The sequence below is a fragment of the Vipera ursinii genome (assembly GCF_947247035.1).
Source record: "Vipera ursinii genome assembly, chromosome: 2".
NCBI classification, from domain to species: Eukaryota; Metazoa; Chordata; class Lepidosauria; order Squamata; family Viperidae; genus Vipera; species Vipera ursinii.
Window position 1 is genome coordinate 67,039,411 of NC_139513.1, and position 19,080 is coordinate 67,058,490.

General features: G+C 41.4%; 1 protein-coding gene across 2 annotated transcripts in view; it reads left to right on the forward strand.

The window, feature by feature from the left end:
* Positions 1-19,080, forward strand: part of GLYCTK (glycerate kinase) — a 30,761-nt gene that overhangs the window by 238 nt on the left and 11,443 nt on the right. The window contains exons 1-4 of one of the 2 annotated variants that reach the window (XM_083353413.1): positions 3,786-3,803; positions 4,386-4,541; positions 13,323-13,736; positions 14,120-14,271. In XM_083353413.1, the coding sequence (XP_083209539.1) occupies positions 13,360-13,736; positions 14,120-14,271 (529 nt within the window). In that variant the 5' untranslated portion in view covers positions 3,786-3,803; positions 4,386-4,541; positions 13,323-13,359. Of the gene's footprint in view, positions 1-3,785; positions 3,804-4,385; positions 4,542-13,322; positions 13,737-14,119; positions 14,272-19,080 lie in introns of those variants that run through there. The other variant, XM_083353412.1, reaches the window with a different exon arrangement.

Here is a 19,080-nt window from a genome sequence, read left to right on the forward strand (position 1 = left end):
TGCGGGCGGGCGGGCGGGAATGGCGGGAGAAGAATGCCGGAGCCGGCGAAGGACCGAAGCGACTTTGCCCTCAGGCGGATTCCACTCAAGCTGCGGCAAGAAGGCGGCGGCAACTCCGGCTCATTGTCTCCGCCATTTTGCGGCTTTAGGGCGGCGGGGAGAGGGGTGGCGGCGGTGGTGTCGGCACGGGTGGAATTATGGGGCCTTCGGAGGAAATAAGAGGCGAGGAAAAGGAGCAGCAACAGCGACGCTACCGGTCTGGTGCATGCCGGGATACGTGAGTAAGGCCGAGCCAAGCGGGTAGTAGTTTAGCGCGGGGAAAGAGACTGAAAAACGCGGGCAACGGATTGTGGGATCTAAAGATACAGTACTAGGCGGGAGTGCTTTTGTTGTACGACTATTCTCTCGTGCCCGAGCAGCCAGTCCCTGCCTAGAGTTGAAAAAAAAACCCCGTCCCGACCTTCTCTTTTGGAGAGATTCGAGTCTCTGCAGGGCCTGCTATACAGTGCAACGTTTCTCAAATTCGGCAATTTTAAGATGTTTCTCTTCCATCAGGCTGACCTGGATTGATGATGGGTTTTTAAATATGTTTTAATTTTTAACTGTAGTTAATTTGTTTTGGGGCTGTTACTTAATTCTTTTTTAATTTTTGTATTGTTGGTTTTTTATTGTTGTAAGCCGCCCTGACTCCTTCGGGAGATAGGGCGGCATAGAAGTCCCAAAAATAAATAAATAATAAATTTCAGAAACTGGCTGGGGGATTCTGACTGTTGGAAGTCCACACATCTTGTTGTTCAGTGGCTAAGTCGTGTCGGACTCTTCGCGAGCCCATGGACCAGACAGGCGCTCTTGGCTCCCTTCCCGCTGTCTCCCAGGGTTTTCCCAAATTCATGTTCATTGAGTCGATAACGCTATCTACCCATCTCATCCTCTGCTGTCCTCTTCTTTTGCTTTCAATCTTTCCCAACGTCAGGGCCCTTTTCCAATGAGTCCTCTCTTCTCGTTTGGTGGCCAAAGTATTTGAGCTTCAACTTAAGTGTCTGCCCTTCCAAAAGACAATCAGGGTTGGTTTACTTTAGGATGGACTGATTTGATCTCCTTTTAGTCGAAGGGACTCTTGTCTTCTGCACCACAGTTTGAAAACCTAAGTACTTTGGTGATCAGCCTTCCTTATGTTCCAGCTCTCACAGCTAGGTTACTTCTGGGGAAACCATAGTTTTGACTTTATAGACATTGATTGGCAAGGTGATGTTTCTGCTTTTTCCTGTGCTGTCTAAATTTTGCCATACCTTTCCTCCCAAGGAGCAAGTGTGTTTTAATTTCATGGCTGCAGAGATTTTGGAGGCCAAGAAAATAAAATCTCAGTGCTTCCATTTCTTCCCCTTCTATTCGCCAGTAAGTGATGGGACTGGATCCCATAATGTTAGTTTTTTAATCTTGAGTTTCAGGCTAACTTTTGCACTCTCCTCTTTTACCCTCATCAAGAAAGTTGTCAAATTTGAGAAACACTAGAAGGAGAGAAGGCATGCCTTTCAAAGCACCATATATGGAGAGAAGGTTCTGACTGTTTTTGTACAGTTGGATTGGGCTGTATGAAAAAAAATCAGTTTATCAAATTTGTATGAACACTCATCTCATGGAAAATGACTGGGCAATGTACAGAAATCCACTGAAATAAATATAATTATTAAGTTTAAGTTTAACTTTACTATATTTGTATACCGTCCTTCTCCCGAAGGACTCAGGGCACATATAAAATACAAAGTATAAAAGTTAAAAGAGAATTAAATATAAGCCCGAGCTAAAACAGTAAGTAATAGTATAAAAAACTGCAATAAAAACCCCAACACATCCCCCATCAGGCCAGGCCGGCTTGTTCAAATAAATAGGTCTTCAGATCGCGTTGGAAGGAGCGAAGGTCAGGCGCCGTCCGGAGCTCAACCGGCAACTGATTCCATAAGTCCGGGGTGCCCACAGAGAAGGCCCTCCCCCTGGGGGCCACCAGACGACATTCTCTGACCGGTGGCACCCTGAGGAGGCCTTCTCTGTGGGAACGCACAGGGCGGAGGGAAGTTGACGCCGGCAGCAGGTGATCCCCGAGGTACTCCGGACCCATGCCATGTAGGGCCTTGAAAACCATTACCAAAACCTTGAATCTCACTCGGAAGACAACTGGTAGCCAATGCAGCTCGCGGAGCAGAGGTGTAACATGGGAGTATCCGGAGACTCCCAAGACAACTCTCGCGGCTGCATTCTGTACCAGTTGGAGCCTTCAAGCGGTCTTCAAGGGAAGCCCCATGTAGAAAGCGTTGCAGTAGTCCAGACGAGAGGTCACGAGTGCATGAGTGACCGTACACAGGGCATCCCGGTCTAGATAGGGCCGCAACTGGTGCACCAGGCGAACCTGGGCGAAGGCCCCCCTAGTCACCGCCACTATATGGTCTTCCAAAGTAAGCCGTGAATCTAGGAGGACTCTCAAGTTGCGAGCCCTATCTACGGGGGGTAATAGCTCACCACCCATGGAAAGAGGTGGAATATTCTGTATATTCCGGTATGCCGGTATGCACAGCCACTCAGTCTTGTCGGGGTTGAGTTGAAGTCTGTTCCTCCCCATCCAGACCCGAACCGCTTCCAGGCAATGGGACATCACGTCAAGGGCATCACTGGGGTGGTTTGGGGTCGAAATGAAAAGCTGGGTATCATCAGCATACTGATGATACCCAACTCCAAAACCACGAATGATCTCACCCAGCGGTTTCATGTAGATGTTGAACAGGAGAGGCGAGAGGACCGACCCCTGAGGAACTCCACAAACGAGAGACCTTAAAGTATTACCTTAAATGTATTACCTTAAAGTATTACATAATTGTTAACATTGAAAACTATAAAAGGTTTGTATACTATGTGAAAAGGTTGCCTTTTTTAAAAAAAAATCTTAAATCCCCAGTGTTTAGCCTCTGGCCAGTGAATGGTAGGTTATGTGGAATTTCTTGTTAAGAAAACATGTCACAGTAAATAGTAAATATCAAACACAGTTAAACAAAATTTATGCATACAACAATTTTCTAAGGGTCAGGTAAATAGCAGCTCTTACCGTAAGGAGTATGGGAATGCCTCAGTTAAGTCTCCTTAGACTCATCTTTCTTTTTTTTTCTTTTTTTTACAGCAAATTTTATTTGGACAAGGTGTTAATGGTCTGACAATCCTTCTTGTCTTACATCATTTTTGTGTTTTATATACATATATACACTTTATGTACATATCATTTATATACACTTATAGAATGTTCAATCTTATCAACCACCTTTTTCTAGTAGTATGTGAAATCAGCATCCTGTGTGTTTCTGTTGTGACCTTCCTTTCTGTTCCCACCATGAGTAAAACTTATTCCAAATTTTGTAGTAATCTGACTGATCTTTATTTTTAATTTCCAAAGTTAACTTGTCCATTTCTGCACATGCCCAAATTTTATTTATCACTTCACTCTCGTCCGGTATTTCACTGTTTTTCCATTTCTGGGCGAACGTCATTCTCGCTGCTATGATGATGTGTATCATTATATATCACTCTTCTTTGGTATGCTTCACTGTTGTTATGCCTAGTAGGAAAAATTCTGGTCTATAATCTACACTCCGTCCTGATATTTCTTCTAACCATATCCAAATCCTTTGCCAATATTTTTGCGTCTTATTACAGGACCACCAAACATGAAAATAAGTACCTAATTCTTTGGAACACTTCCAATAGCTAGGGGATATTGTCTTGTACATTTCGGCTAATCGTGCTGGGGGGAGATGCTACTGGTAAAACATTTTATATAAATTTTCTTTATAAGCTAAGGCCAGCATTATCTTTTTATTTCTATCCCAGAGAGTTTGCCAAATATCAAAATCTGCCATGTCCCAAATTTTTAGCCCATATCAGCATTGGTTCTTTAACTTGTTCCTCAAACATTTTGTACCCCAATAGCAAACTATACAATTTCCTTATTTGTTTCTCATCTGGCCCCAATAAAATTTTATCCAATGCAGTTTCTTGAATATCCCCCACTCTTTCCTATCTTTCCCATATCGTGTTTGTATCTGTAGGTAAGCCCACCATTCCAGTTTTATCCCTTGTTGTTCTAGTTCCTGTCTAGATTTCAATTCTCCCATTTCATTCGTAATATCCTTGTATGTAGTACATGCATGCTTCTATGCAGTTCCCCATGGTCATGTTTTTTCCTGAATTAAAATACTTCAAATTATATTACCTGTCTCCTAAAGGAGGGGCTTGAGACTGCTACTGGATTTCACTGCAGAATATATGAGAATTATGTAGAAGCACATTACATGTAAACAATGTTGTAATAACCATTTAATGAATTATTTTTGTCTTTTTACAAGATGGAAACATTGCAAACAGAACATAATCTGAGAGTGAAAAATCCAACACAAACAATCAGTGGTAAACGATGCAATACTAGCGGACTTTATGAAAAGTTCAACAGCAACTTTACTACACTGAAGTCAACTATTACCTGTTGCAGCTTCGAAAGTCCTGTGAGTATGGCTTACTGCCCATCTCTCACCATATTAGGATTAAAAAAGGATCCCTTATGTGATCAGAACTAAAAACCTGCCGTGGTTTATGGTCAGTATATAGATACATATACAACTTATATACAAATAAAGATAAATATAGATACAAATAATCATACTGTAAACAGTGTTTTTTAATGTGCATGAATAAATTATGTGTCTTAGCTTGAAATTTGTGTGAAAGAGAGTGCATATATAGCCTGAAGAATTTAGACAATTTCAAAAATACAGTTTCATAGAAGCAGTATTCTACATTCACTGATACAACACCAATAACAATAGCACTTAGACTTATATACTGCTTCATAGTGTGGTACAGCCCTCTCTAAGTGGTTTACAGAGTCAGCATATTGCCGCAACAATCTGGATCCTCATTCTGCCGACCCTGGAAGGGTGGAAGGCTGATGTCACAAAAACTTTTGTTTTCCACTCACAAGTCCAGTTGCTACAGCTGCAACAACAATGGATGCTAGCTTTCATAGTAAATAAGTAAATACTGTATTGCTGGAAAGTGGAACATAATTGGAGAAGCCATTTTTGACTGTGACCCCCTCCTCAACAATGCCATTCAGTGCCAGTCTGCCTCTAAAAGTTTTCTTTTAGATGTTGTAGCTAATACAGGTAGTCCTTGAGGTATGATCACAATTAAACCCAAAATTTCTGTTGCTAAGCGAGACAGTGGTTACATGAGTTCTCCCCATTTTACGAACTTTCTTGTCACAGTTGTTAAATGAATTGCTACAGTTAAGTTAAGCAACATGGTTGTAAAGTAAATCTGGCTTCCCCATTGACTTTGCTCATCAGAAGGTCACAAAAAGTGATCACACGACCCTGGGACACTGCAACCGTCATAAATACGAATCAGGTCCCAAGCATCCAAATTTTGATCGTGTGACCATGGGGTCATAAATATGAAACACAGTCATAAGTCACCTTTTTCAGTGCCATTGTAACTTTGAACAGTCACCCAACGAACTTTTGTAAGTCAAGGACTACCTGTAATTTGTGGGGTAACAGCGTTCCGTGCGCCTCTGGCGTCTAGTCATGCCAGCCACATGACCACGGAGACGTCCTCGGACAAGCGCTGGCTCTTCGGCTTTGAAACGGAGATGAGCACCGGCTCCTAGAGTTGGAAACGACTAGCATGCATGTGTGGAGGAACCTTTACCTTTACCTAGGCAACCTTTGCAGTTTTCTTTTTTACTGTTTGAAAGGCTTCTAAACTAGAATAAGTCCCAATGTGGTATTTTCAACTGGCCCATTGCCCTCTTCTTTCCACTGTCTTGCCTGCCTTCCTTTATCCACCATCCATTTCTATAACAGGGATGCTGAGAGGGAAGCATTGAAGACCTCACTGCCGGAAGTAGAGCAGGCTTGGAAAGACTGGTGTATAACAGGGAGGGGGAGAGCACATGTTGGGTAACTTACAGCAGCTGCACTTTTAAATGGGCTAAGATCTGCAATGTGGCTGAATCTCTTTTTCTTCTTCCCTCTGTCTTTGTGTGGCGGTGGGTTTATTTATTTATTTTTTTATTTTTATGTGCTTATTTGGTGCCTGCAGCAGACGGCAGCACTTTGTCAGTCCTGCTTGATCCCAGAAAAGAAAATATTTGGCCTGAATTACTGCTTAGATGGCAGACCTCTAGAGAATACTAGGGCTGTAGGCTAGACTAAAAAGTAAAAAAGAAATCCCAGGCAAGTGGCAAATCACTTCTATATTGCTGCCACGGATTTGTTCATGTAGCCAGCAAGAGTCAAGCATGCCTTAAATCATGCTTATTCTAAGGTTTATGTAACACTTATATTTTACAGAATAATAGGAAACTGCCATGAGTTTTCAGGGAGTTGGAGTGCATTTTGGGAACCAGAGAAATGTTGGCATAAATTTGTTTGTTTGTTTCATTTCTATGCTGCCCCTCACCCCTTACAAGCTGATTCCAAATTCTAAATTGATAGGAAAGATGTTTAGTCCTTTTCCTGCTCCATTCTGGTTCATTGTATCGTTTCCATCCCTCTAAGCTCTTTTCTCTTACCCTGTCTTTATTAAAAAGCACCAAAATGGATGAGAAAATTACTTGAGAATATAATCAAATGAGGCACAGCCAGGAAAATATTACCTCTCTTTACCACTTTAAATGATAGATTGGGAAGGTGACCGACAAGTGAACTATCTCCAGGAAAGGTCTCAGTTCTTCCATTTTTGAACTTAAACTCATTTTTCTATTATATGTCATTTGCAAAATCTCCTTGACCCGTGGAATGAGTATTTCATATCTAATTCTGACAGCTGGAACATTGTGAGAATTTTTTTCCCCAGTGTGGTAAGTTAACAGAAGAACAGAATAACCATTCTTACTGAAACAGGAACTTGCCAAAATTGCCTTGATCTTGATCTTAGTTGTAAACACTGGAATAGTGTGTTGTCACAAATTCCAAGAATAAATTAATCAGGTTACAGTTGTGTTAGGTCACACATACCTATGCATTTCACCTAAATTATTTCTCAGTGAAGTCAAATTACAGCTGCAGCTTAGAGTACCTGAGCAAGAAATGTAGTCAGAAGTCTGCACAATGCACCTCATGTTTTGCCTTACAAAATACATTATAACAGCTAACTCTGGGACTACAGTGATTTTAGGACTATATAATATTATTTTGTTAACAGGGAAAAAACAACACAGTTCAGTGCCGTTAGTGGCATATTTCAGATTCAGATTATTAATAGACGAATTGTCAATGGAAGCTGAGGAATCCGTGCTTAATCATGGTTTGCCCCCAAATGGCAGCAGCTGATATCTTGAGTTGATGCAAGGATGAGGAGGAATATCTGGGTGCATTAATTAGCTGGAGGCTCGCTTGTTGAGGGCTAGCGGGCAACAGAAGCTGAGGTGGAGAGCTCCACTGTTGACATGAAGTCTTCTATGCACTTGCATGGATATACACCCCCCCTCCTCTATTTGTAAACCCACAATTTAAATTTTATACACACAATTGCACTATCTGTGTGTTTACCCTTACCCTCCCAAAGCCAGGGCCATCCCTCTCCATAGGGGAAAGTGCTTGCTCCTTCTTCAGGAAGCACCTTTTCAGAGTAGTAGTTTCCCAGGCTTTCTCCTCTTCCTTTCCCTTCCCCCCCCACCCCACTTGATAAGTTGAGTTATCAGGAACTGCATGTAGTGAACGTATGTGCGTGAAGGTGATGATTTCCAACAGGACAAACTATGAGCAGTCTTTGGTGCTCTCTGAGCTTGACTGTTTTCCTGCAGACGCTTCATTACCCAAACTAGGTAATATCAGGACAAACTAGATTGAATGGCTTGCTCTCCCGTTGAGTGCCTCCCTCTAACTGGGCAGAAATGATGGATTTGTAGGAACAGGAGCTTTGAGATTGGCTATCCTGATCCGACCTACGCAGTCCCCACCAGGTTTTAGGACATAGTTGGGGCTCAGGACCAGATCCAGCATTTGCAGCAGAGGGTCACTTAGCTCACGTGTGACTGTCCAGCCCTGTAGCAGAATGCGATGGGGAGAGCAATAAAAGAAGTCCAGCTTCAGTTCCTGAATAGAGGGGCATATAAGGCCACAGTGCGGGGTTGTTGTGAAAAGAGATTAGGAGGCAAATGATCAGGGATGCACATAACAATAGATGCTCAGTTTTTTCTTTTTTAATTACAGTGTATTATTTACTACAACCAAAAGGTCACACATGACTGCCCAAAAGGATATAAAATGTTTAAAAGAACATAACATTTCCTAGGTTACTAGAGTGTGTTGTCAAAGGTTTACTTTTGGCTCATCCCATTGTTATTTGGGTTATACCCACAACTGTCTTGATTTCAGATAGTTATTCTAGGTAGGTGTTAAATTATATCATTATTCAGTGATTTTGTAGACCACCTTGATTAATTCAATTTTTTTAAATTTCTTCTTTTAATGTTATATCTGTTTCACATATAACATATGTTATTGCTTATTCTCTGATTCAGTTATTTATTTGAGAATGCTTTCTGTATGCCACTCTGGGGAATTAATAAGAAATTAAAAGTTACTTCCATTTTTTATATAGTGAAACTAAACAAGAGTCGCAAGGAACCATCACAGGAACATGTTGGGATGATTTATTCAAATTAATATGCAGATTAGGACCAGTTTTCATTAATGGCAGCTTATGAAGTTTTCATTTAAAAGAGATTAATCTAAGCTCTTCACAGTCCCAGAGCAATGCTGTCATAGAAGATGCAATTCTCAGCTGATCTGCCAAGATTAATGATGGCTTCTGGATCACTTTCTGAGCAGCTGCTACGATCAAGTGAAAAAAGAACAAGAAGAAGAAATGTCATTTTGATCTGGCTAGCCATAACTCTTGCCTCAAAGTCCTCATTTCAGTGCAGAGAATAAATTGTTCCCCTTTTGGTCTGTTCTGTTGTTCAGAAGTGAAAGACGGCAGGGAAGCTGTTGTGGCTCAGAGGTGTTAGTGCCATCCCTGATACGCTTGTGACCTTGCATGTCAGTGGGAATGAAAACATGAGGCTCTTGGCCAAAATGCGTCACACACAGCAGGTTAAAGTAGACAAAACAACTCAAGAACACAAGAGAAAACTTTCAAGTGCAATGGAGGATTTATTTTTTTCAGCTACATATATAGCAAGATGGCATTTGGTTATTATACCACTATCTCTAGCACTTGATCAGTGCACTGTACTTAATAGCAGAAAAGAGTGAAAAAGGAGATTTATTACAACAGATTAGCCACACTTATGAGAAGACATTATGTAGAAATTAAATAATTTTAGGATTTTATTTTATTTTTCACTCTCAGTACTTTGTAAGTCAAGAAACAAGAATGCAGGAAAGCAGTACAGAACAATGTACCTCAAAATCCCACCATACTTTCCTTATACCAATAAATTTAAAAGAAGAATTACTGTTGTTAGCATCAGATTTTCCCAGTTCTAATAAAAATGTTGTTCATCCATCTGAGAAGTCGCTATTCAACTTTTATCAGTAGCTTTTTCCATAAGAGCAATTTATCATATCTTTGCACATCACTTGTTCAAAAACAGGTTATCTAAAAATGTCCACTTTTGAAGCAGAATTATTTTCAGAGAAAAGAGAAATACTGTATATCTGCTTCATGAAATTGGTAGGTGATCATTTATTAAATCCTTGTTCGTTGAGTAAACCACATTTGGCAAGGTTCACATGATTTGCAGACTGGAATGGCTTGTTTCACACAACTTGCTGAACCAAACCGAACAAGCTCAAATGCAGCTTACCCACAGTGTATAAAATCTAGACGTAAAATGGGACTTCTGAGGAAGGTTTATGGCAAACTAGACATCCCTGAAGGACAGGAACAGTATTGGATAGAGATGTGAATTCCGGCCAGTGTAGTCTCTCTAGAAAAAGGAGAAATCATAATATTTGCTCACTTCTACTCTGGGTAGCTGATCTTTGTGAGAAGATTGTAGGCACTGAGATTTTGCTACTCAGTTCATGAGTTGAATGGCGGGATTTCGATCAAACTGACTACCGTAATGCAGCCTATATGGACAGAAGGTTGCTGAGAATCATTTCTTAATCACTTTCAGAAATTGCTTCTTAATTACTTTTTGGCTGTTAGCAACCTTTGCAACAGAATGATATGGAAAAATATGATATACTGGATATACAAATGAAACCAGCTGGTGTCTTAATAATTAAAAGGGATATACAGATGACAAATCAAAAGAGTGACCTGGTTAACTTTCCTATATTGGATTTACAAAACAAATTTCTTAAAAGTTTGAAGGATTCTGTAAGAAGGGACAAAGAAAAAGAAAGGAAACAAATTAAGTTTTAGGACAGCATTTGAAGGGACTTAAGATCAAGATTGTTAAAATTAAAAGGAAGGAATATAAATTTGGTTTCAAAGGTGGGTCCTCCCATAAGACCTGATGAACCTCAAATGCAAGTTTATATAGATTTCTTAGTTTTGTTTGGTTGCATAAGCAGGAAGCACAGCTCAGTAGGTATGGCAAGAAGTTCACACATTCTGATGCGCTCATCCTCAAGCTCTGTGGTTTCTTTAAAAAGGTTTTCATGATGCTTTCACAAGGTCTTCATGAGCCTGGAGGCCTGCAGAAGCCTGCCCTTTATTTCTGTCGTTTCAACATAAGAATCTACATCATCAGACCAATTCTCAAACCAGTTATCAGAATTCTGATTAACAGAATATTTAATAAAATTGTTATATAAAACAAGAAATCTAGGGTCAGAAGTCTATAAAATTTCAATCAAAGGGTCTCTTTTGGTTTAATGAGAATAGAATAATTGAATAATCAATTAACAGAATACCAGAGTTGGAAGGGATCTTAGAGGTCATCTAGTCCTGCTTGAGCAGGAAAGTCTATACCATTTTAGACAAATGGCTGTCCAATTTCTTGAAAGCCTCCTGTGATGGGGCACTCACAAGGCATGCGAAGGCAAACCATTCCACTGGTTTATTGTTCTTACTGTTAGGAAATTTCTCCTTGGTTCTAGTTTGCTTCTCTCCTTGATTAGTTTCCATCCATTGATTTTTATCTTGGCTTCTGTTGCTTTGGAAAATAGATTGCCCCCCCCCCTCATCTTTGTGGCAGCCCCTCAAATACTGGAACATTGTTATGATAACAGTGTTATCATACTATCTCTACTACTTCTTTTCACTAGAGTAAACATACCCAGTTCCTGCAACCGTTCTTCATACGTTTTAGCTCCAGCCCCCTAATCATCTTAATTCACGTGACGTATCATGACAATTTTTGCCTTTGCGGAGCCGGAGTGGACTTGACCTGCTCATGATGCATCCAGCCCGCAGGCCACCAGTTTGACACTCCTGTCTTAGTTGCTCTTCTCTGCACCCTTTCCAAGTCTTGGTGTGCATTGATGAGTACTCATTGCAAGCTTACATTTCACCAATAATAGAAACACAATATTTTCTCAAAGCAACTTGCTATCAACTGAAGTGAAAGAACAAATGCTAAAGAACATGTCAGAGCTCGTAGCTCATCAGTTCTGCCATCTGTTGGCATCTTTGAACATAAAATCTCTGTGTATGTGTGTGCACTCATGCAAATGCACATACATGTGTGGTTGGAAGAACCAGAAAGATACGGTTTGAAAAGACTGCTGGGAGTCTTATTGGGGGCCCTGGGAAGCCAATGAGATGGATCCAAATATCACAGAATTCAGGATGTCTTAAACTCAAAACTCATTTGAAGGACAGTTTAGAAATTTGGATTCCATGTACTACAAATGACTTGAATAGAGGCTCCCGATTAGCGAGCGACTATGCCTCTGTGATAGGGCTGAGGTTGAAACTGTGGAGCATGTCTTTTTATACTGCCCTATGTATAATGCAGGCAGAACTAAACTACTGTCTCTCCTTAAAATAGACCCTTCTGGTCCCAATGCTAGTAATTTGGTCTTATATTGTTTAGGGGATGGCTCTTCATATATCACTTCTCAGGTCTCTAAATTTTTTTTAAAGAGCTGTAACTATTAGAGGAGAACGCTGTAATTCCCCTCAGCCAAGGCTTCTGGTGTTCAATTGTCTATGATTTTACTTTCTCTATGTTTTTCTTTTGTTGTACTTGTATTTTGGTCTGTGGCCGCAAACAAATAAATTGTTATTATAAATGACTTGAATGAAACCTCTCCAATGTTCTAAGATGCCAACAGATGGTTGAGCTGAGGGCAGAATTCTCCCAGGGACCAGGTGGGATCGGTATGTTGGGGCCTTCCCCAAACATTACTTCTGAGAGTCAGTGATCAGATAATGAGTCACGAGGCTGAATTTCTTTCTTGATCATTGGATTGATTATTAAGAGCTGGAGATTTTACTTTCATGTTTAGTGTGTAAGGAGAAATGAGTACATTCATGGTTTCATCACCATCAATATCTCTCACTCTTAGGTTAAGACCTTTCTCACTATCTGAGGTTCACTGCATGACTCCATAGAAAATCTTTGCTACTGAGGTAATCTCACAGATGGACACAAAATCCATTCTCTGATTTATTTATATTCCCCCTTTATTATTTTTATAAATAACACACACAGTACACCCCTGTGAGGTGGGTTAGGCTGAGAAAAAGTGACTGCCCAAAGTCACCCAGCTGGGTTTCATGTGCAAGACAGGACTAGAATTCACAGTCTCCTGGTTTCTAGACCCTCCCCCCCCTCTTTCTCTGTCTCTCCCTCTTCTTCTCTCCCCCTCTCTCTCCCTCCCCTCTCCTCCTCCCCCTTCTTCCCCCAAGCCAACATGCTTCCCCCCCCCCCGAGGAACTTTTAAGTAATTCTTTGCAGCTTCTTATTTTGTAACCCTGGCTTCATAAAATATCCATGTTTGAAGTTTTATTGTTTTGTAATCAGTAATTTAGTTTGTATTCTACATTTTTAGGGAGGGAGGAGAATATAAGTGGTATATATTTCTTTTTCAAGATTCATGTTGTTTAACTAACCCTAGTTTTTTCTATTCCCTAAATGCCAGATAGATTGTTTTCAAGCAATTCTTGCTGGCTAATTATTAACCTTCCCATTTGATCTATCAAATTGGGTGTATAAAAAGACCTCTGGACCTTCCCAGGAGAACAGAAAGACAGGAGGTGGTGGTGAGGAAAAAAAACAAAGCTCATAGCAAGCAAAGTTTCTGTAAGGCATATATTCTGGGAGTGAAAAGCAACTCGCCAGATATCCTTAATCACTTATCCACTTTTTTCAGGACGTTAATCATCGCTTATTCCTGGTGGATTTGGGGCATGGTTTCTGTCTTCAAAAGCTTGCCAATCACTGGCAAAATCTGTTGGTCGCCCCATTTTAGTTTCACCAGCGAGATATCCTCTCTGCAAATGACTCTCAAGGACCACGGGCTACATTTTTTTCGCAGTGCTGTGGATGCGGTCCTCCCGGGGCCAATGCTGAAAAGGTCCTTGGCGGTAGAACCGGGCGGATGCCCCAGACTTTTGCTACAGGGCCATCCTTTTGAACTGAAGAGAAATCTGTACCTGGTTGGCTTTGGAAAGGCTGTTCTGGGCATGGCAGCAGTGGCTGAGGATATCCTTGGAGGCTACCTCACTCGGGGAATAATCAGTATTCCTCAAGGCATTCAAGAAACTCTGCGACATGCAGGAATGAGGTAAGGAAGAAGGCTACATTTTATGGAGATGAGATAGGTGAGCCAGCTTCAAGAATTCTTTCTTGAGACCTTCATGGCTTGGTGTATCTTAAATCTCAGTTGTGACCTGCTTTCCTATTTCAAGTACTAGCTACTTGAACAGGTTTATGGAGAGAGATACTTCCTATTTTTACTTAGCCCATGGGGAAAAACAGAAACCAACTTGTTGTTTGAGTTGCTCCTTAGGCAGAATTTTAGGTGACTAATATTCTTTTGTTTTCCTTTTATTATCACTTTAATTATCCTGGCTGCCATCTGTTTAAGAAGTTTTAAACATCATGGCTTTCAGCAGTACAAAGCTCAGCTAATAAGTGACTCTTTTTTGGGGGGAAAAATGCTTGCAGGGAAATGTTGCTGAAGCCGTGGAGCCGAATCCAAGTCCTGGAAGGAGCGAGGGAGAACCTTCCTGACAAAGAAGCTTTGGAGGCGGCCAGGGCCATCTTGGAATTAGCCAAGAGTCTCACAGCAGACGACCTTCTCCTGGTATTAATCTCAGGTAATGCTCGAGAGCCCAAAAGGACAGAGAGACCTTTGTCACCTCCAGACGCTCTTTTTCATTTTTCTTTCCCATTTTCTAACCTTACTGTATTTTTGTCAATTCTGCAAGCGCACTTGGCAAATTAGGTTCCAATAGAGCCTTGGTGGAGCAGTGGGCTAATGCCTCCTTAAGTAACACCAGCTGCCTGCAATTAGTGCAGGTTCGCATCCCACCAGGCTCAAGGTTGACTCAGCCTTCCATCCTTCCCAGGTAGGTAAAATGAGGACCCAGATTATTGGGGGCAATTAAGCTGACTTTGTAATAATGCCGCTTGGGGATGTGTGTGAAAGCCCTAATAAGCAGGCATATACATAGAATGAAGGCTACTGCTAAGCTTGTAAGCCGCCCTGAGTCTTCGGAGAAGGGCGGGATATAAATGGAATTAAAATAAAAATAAATAAAAAATGTTTTGATGTTTAAAGGAGAAAAACAGATGGCACGGGAAGGTGGCTCAGGGTGGTTTTCGGTGTGACTTCGCTCTGGGTGATGCTGACGGGGCCCTGAAGCGCCCTTGCGCTTTCTTCCGTCAGCTGGCTTTGGAAATGATATCCCTTCTGGCCCTGGTAGCCGCCTCCGTAACCTGCCCTTAGCTTTTGCTGATGTTCTGCCATGGGGAAAGTAGGATCTTCTGCAATGGAAGGAAATGCGGTATTAACAGTTCTGCATAAATGTTTTTTGTAGCTTGCTGAAATAAATGTGGTCATTTCAAATTAGTCAGCTCTCGGTCTCTGTGAGTCACACCTATGGGTTCTGCGTCTGTCTGATGTACATTTTTTTTCTTTTTCTCCCTCTGACGCAGTTTTATTGAAAAATAAAAAGTGTGCATGCTCTGGCTCTCATTTTGTAATTAACCTTTAAAATAGGTTCTGTTCTTCTACTGAGCTTTCTAGTCTAATACGGTACTCTAGCTGTTCGTGCCTAGGCTGTTTTTGACCAGCAGGTGGCAGTCCAGAATCAGAATATGCCATGTAATATTGGAAAAATACAGTAAGTTGGAAAGGAGCTCGAACATAAAATATAGATTTAGACAGTGCTTTTTTTGTAAAAGAAAAAGGTGCCAGAACTCACACATGTTATATAACCTGCCTTGCCTACCCTACAAGGTTCCATCCAAAAAAGGTGCCGGAACTCCGTTCTGAGCGTTCAATGAGAAAAAAAGCCCTGGATTTAGAATATAGAATAACAGAGTTGGGAGGGACCTTGGAGGTCTTGAGCAGGAGACCCTAAACCATTTCAGACAAATGTTCAATCTCTTCTGGAAAACCTCCAGTGTTGGAGCACAACACAGCTTCTGAAGGCAAGCTGTTTCACTGACTAATTGTTCTCACTGTCAGGAAATGTTTCTTTAATACTAGATTTTATCTCTCTTTAATAATCTTTCACACATTAGTCCTTGTCCTGCCCTCAGTTCCTTTGGAGAATATTTGGAGAACCCTAAGAGTTGGCAAATTGGGTTGGTCTGAAGGGTCTAGGAAGAACTGAATAGGAAATTTTTATGTTTTATGTCATGTTTTAGAGGTATACGTCATAGCATTGTTTCATTTTTTTAAAATTCCATTTATATCCCGCCCTTCTCCGAAGACTCAGGGCGGCTTACAACCTTAGCAGTAGCCTTCATTCTATGTATATGCCTGCTTATTAGGGCTTTCACACACCCCCCAAGCGGCATTATTACAAAGTCAGCTTAATTGCCCCCCATAATCTGGGTCCTCATTTTACCTACCTCGGAAGGATGGAAGGCTGAGTCAACCTTGAGCCTGGTGGGATGTGAACCTGCACTAATTGCAGGCAGCTGGTGTTACTTAAGGAGGCATTAGCCCACTGCTCCACCACGGCTCCTTTTTTGATCTTGGTATTAGTTACGTTGGAGCAGTTATTGTACAGATTGTTCATTCCGTTATTTTCCTTACCATTAACTATTTTTTCTTTGTTATTGACTGAGATGGGTGGCTATAGAAATTAAATAAATAAACAAACAAACAAACAAATAATACTTTAATAAATTTAAGAAACTCTTGAGCAGCCTACTTCAGAATGTTATGGAGTTCTTAAAGAGAAACTTAATTCCCTTTATGAACTTGAAAAACAGAATATTCATTGAATTATATGAAGCAAAGATACTCAACCAGCTAATAAAATTGCACAGTATGGTACTACTGTATCTCTGTTACTAAAGATGCCCAGGGTAAAATATATAATCTTTCTGAATAACTGAGGCAACTTAAAAATGTTTGGTTTCAATTTTTAATGCTAAGCCAAATATAACTGAAAAAGAAATGAAGATTTTTTTTCATAATATAGTTCTTCTAAAGATTAGTCATGATCAAGCTGCCTTTATCTAAGAAATAACAGATAACCCTCTAATTCTATGTAAGGAAGGAAGTTTCCAGTCTGAATGGATATTCCATTGGATGGTATAAGACAGGAGTAGGCAACCTTGGCTCTTTTATGACTCACAGACTCAGGAATTCTGGAAGTTGAAGTCCGTGAGTCATAAAAGAGCCGAGGTTGCCTACCCCTGGTATAAGATCTCCTCCTCTCTTTCCGTTCTCTCATTGGAGGTATAACAATGCCTTTTCCCTCCCCACCATCACTAAAGTTTGCATTAACTGAAACTCTGCAATTGATCATCTGATTTCCCTTTTTAAGATCAAGGCAAAAATGTTAACAGTAATTTGTTGTTCATTCATTAATCGGCATTAATGGTTTTGTTGAAGGTGGAAAAAGCCTTTGACATGATGCAATGGAAAATTTTGGAAATTGAGATTCCGCCTAAATATGTATTTTTTAATTTAATTGTATTAATATGTGATATTCTAGTTATTGGCAAATTATTATTTCAAATGGAATTATGGCCTCCTTTGTCAGTGTTCTCATAAAACGTGTAAAGTTTACCTCCTTTTATTTTTTTATTTGATTTTAAAGTTTGTTAAAAAAAATGGAGAATATTTAGTATATAACAGTGGATGAAACTGAATACAAATTGTTATGTATCAGTGATATATCTTGATTAATAAATATGTATTTTATATATACATTTTTATTGATATGCAACAGTTTGGTCTTTTATAAGGTTTTTTGGGTAAGTGACATAAGTTTGATTTATTTCCTGTAAGAACTAATATTTAAATGGAAATTGGTAATCAGTGACGTTTCTGCTGTTTGCTTTTAAAGATTTATTTAATAAGTAGTAATTACAGTATTATAATAATTATATAACTATGAATTACATATTATTTAACTTTTATTTATTATTTAATAATTGTTAATGTTTAGGAATAATTAGAAATTATGAAACTTTCTTCATTTGGAGTTGTAAGATCAGATGCAAGTAATTTAAAAAAACATGAAAGAACAAAAATTGAAGAATGCAAGGATCAAGACCCTGACACAAGGGCTTGATTTTAGTGTAGCTCCATTGTATTTCCAAGTTTATGTTTGCAAAGTAAATTTGGACAATATTGGAATGGAAAGCTAATTTGTACCCTTATTCTGATGGTAAACATAAACTCTGTAAATCCCAGTTTGATAATTGCTTGAATTCAGGCTGTTGCCAATCAAATGTTTAAACCATTTGAATTATTGCATGAAGAATTTTGATTGTCTAAAATTGCAAAACAACAATGTAAAATGCATTGTCCAAATGCATTGTCAGTTTTTCTAGATCAGTGGTGGCGAACCTTTTAGAGATTGCCCAAACTGGAACCCAAAACCCACTTATGTATCGCCGGGTACCAAGTGGGTGTGGCCCATTGGGTGGACGTGGCCCACTGGGTGGGTGTGGCTACAGTGGTCATGGCAGACTAAGTGGGCGTGGCCAGGGTGGGCGTGGCCAGCTCGATGTTGTTCTGGCGGGGTGGGCAGTGGGGAGGAGGGCATCTTGCTCAGCGGGTGGGAGGGCATGGGGAGAGGCTCCTGAGCCCCGCAGCTCTTACGAGGGGGGGAGGAGGAGAGTGGGGAGGGGCTCTGCTGGGATCGGGGCTCCTCGTGCCTTTCGCTGCCTTCCTGTGCAATTCTGCCGCACATGCTGCGGCTCCGCTTGCCTGGCAAGGTAGGGGCGCACTCACGCACGGGGATGTACATAGGGCTGCTGCCTCACTTTCTGTGCCGGGACTGGGCTGGACTGGGCACGGAGCCTCCTTGCGGCGTCTTCCCCTGTGGACATTGAGAACGCCTACCCCACCTACCACTCATCCCAGGGCAGCTGCCACTGTCCCACGCTCTCCAGCCCATCGCTGGCCAGCCGGGCATACCAGGCTCCCTCCCTTCGGGCTCCCTTGGCCTCTCACCCCCTCCAGGCTGGGGCTGGTCAGATTCCCCCTGAGAGCAGCCCTGTGCCCATCCCCGGCCAGCCCTCCTCATCCATTCTTCTGCTCCTGCGGGCAGACCACGGCTTATCGAGCTGGACGGTGCCTCTCCCCACATGCGTCCTCAGGCGGAGGAGCCAGGTAGTCATGGCTCTCACTCCCCTCTGGCCTCCATCTGCCCGAGGTCTGAGCTCGGTGCACCCGGCTGGCCAGCGATGGGCTGGAGAGTGCAGGATGGTGGTAGGTGCCCCGGGATGAGCGGTAGGTGGGGTGGGTGCTACCGATGTCTGCGAGGGAAGAAGAGGCGAGGAGGCTTGTTCTGTGGCCTCATGGCAGTGGCATTGGGCAGGACGCGGCAAACAGAGCTTGCTGAGGATCGAGCCACGTTTGCTGGCAATCAGCTGGCAATCAGCAGGGCCCCGTCAAAGGAGGACTCGGGGGCACCGAGGTCCAGCCCTAC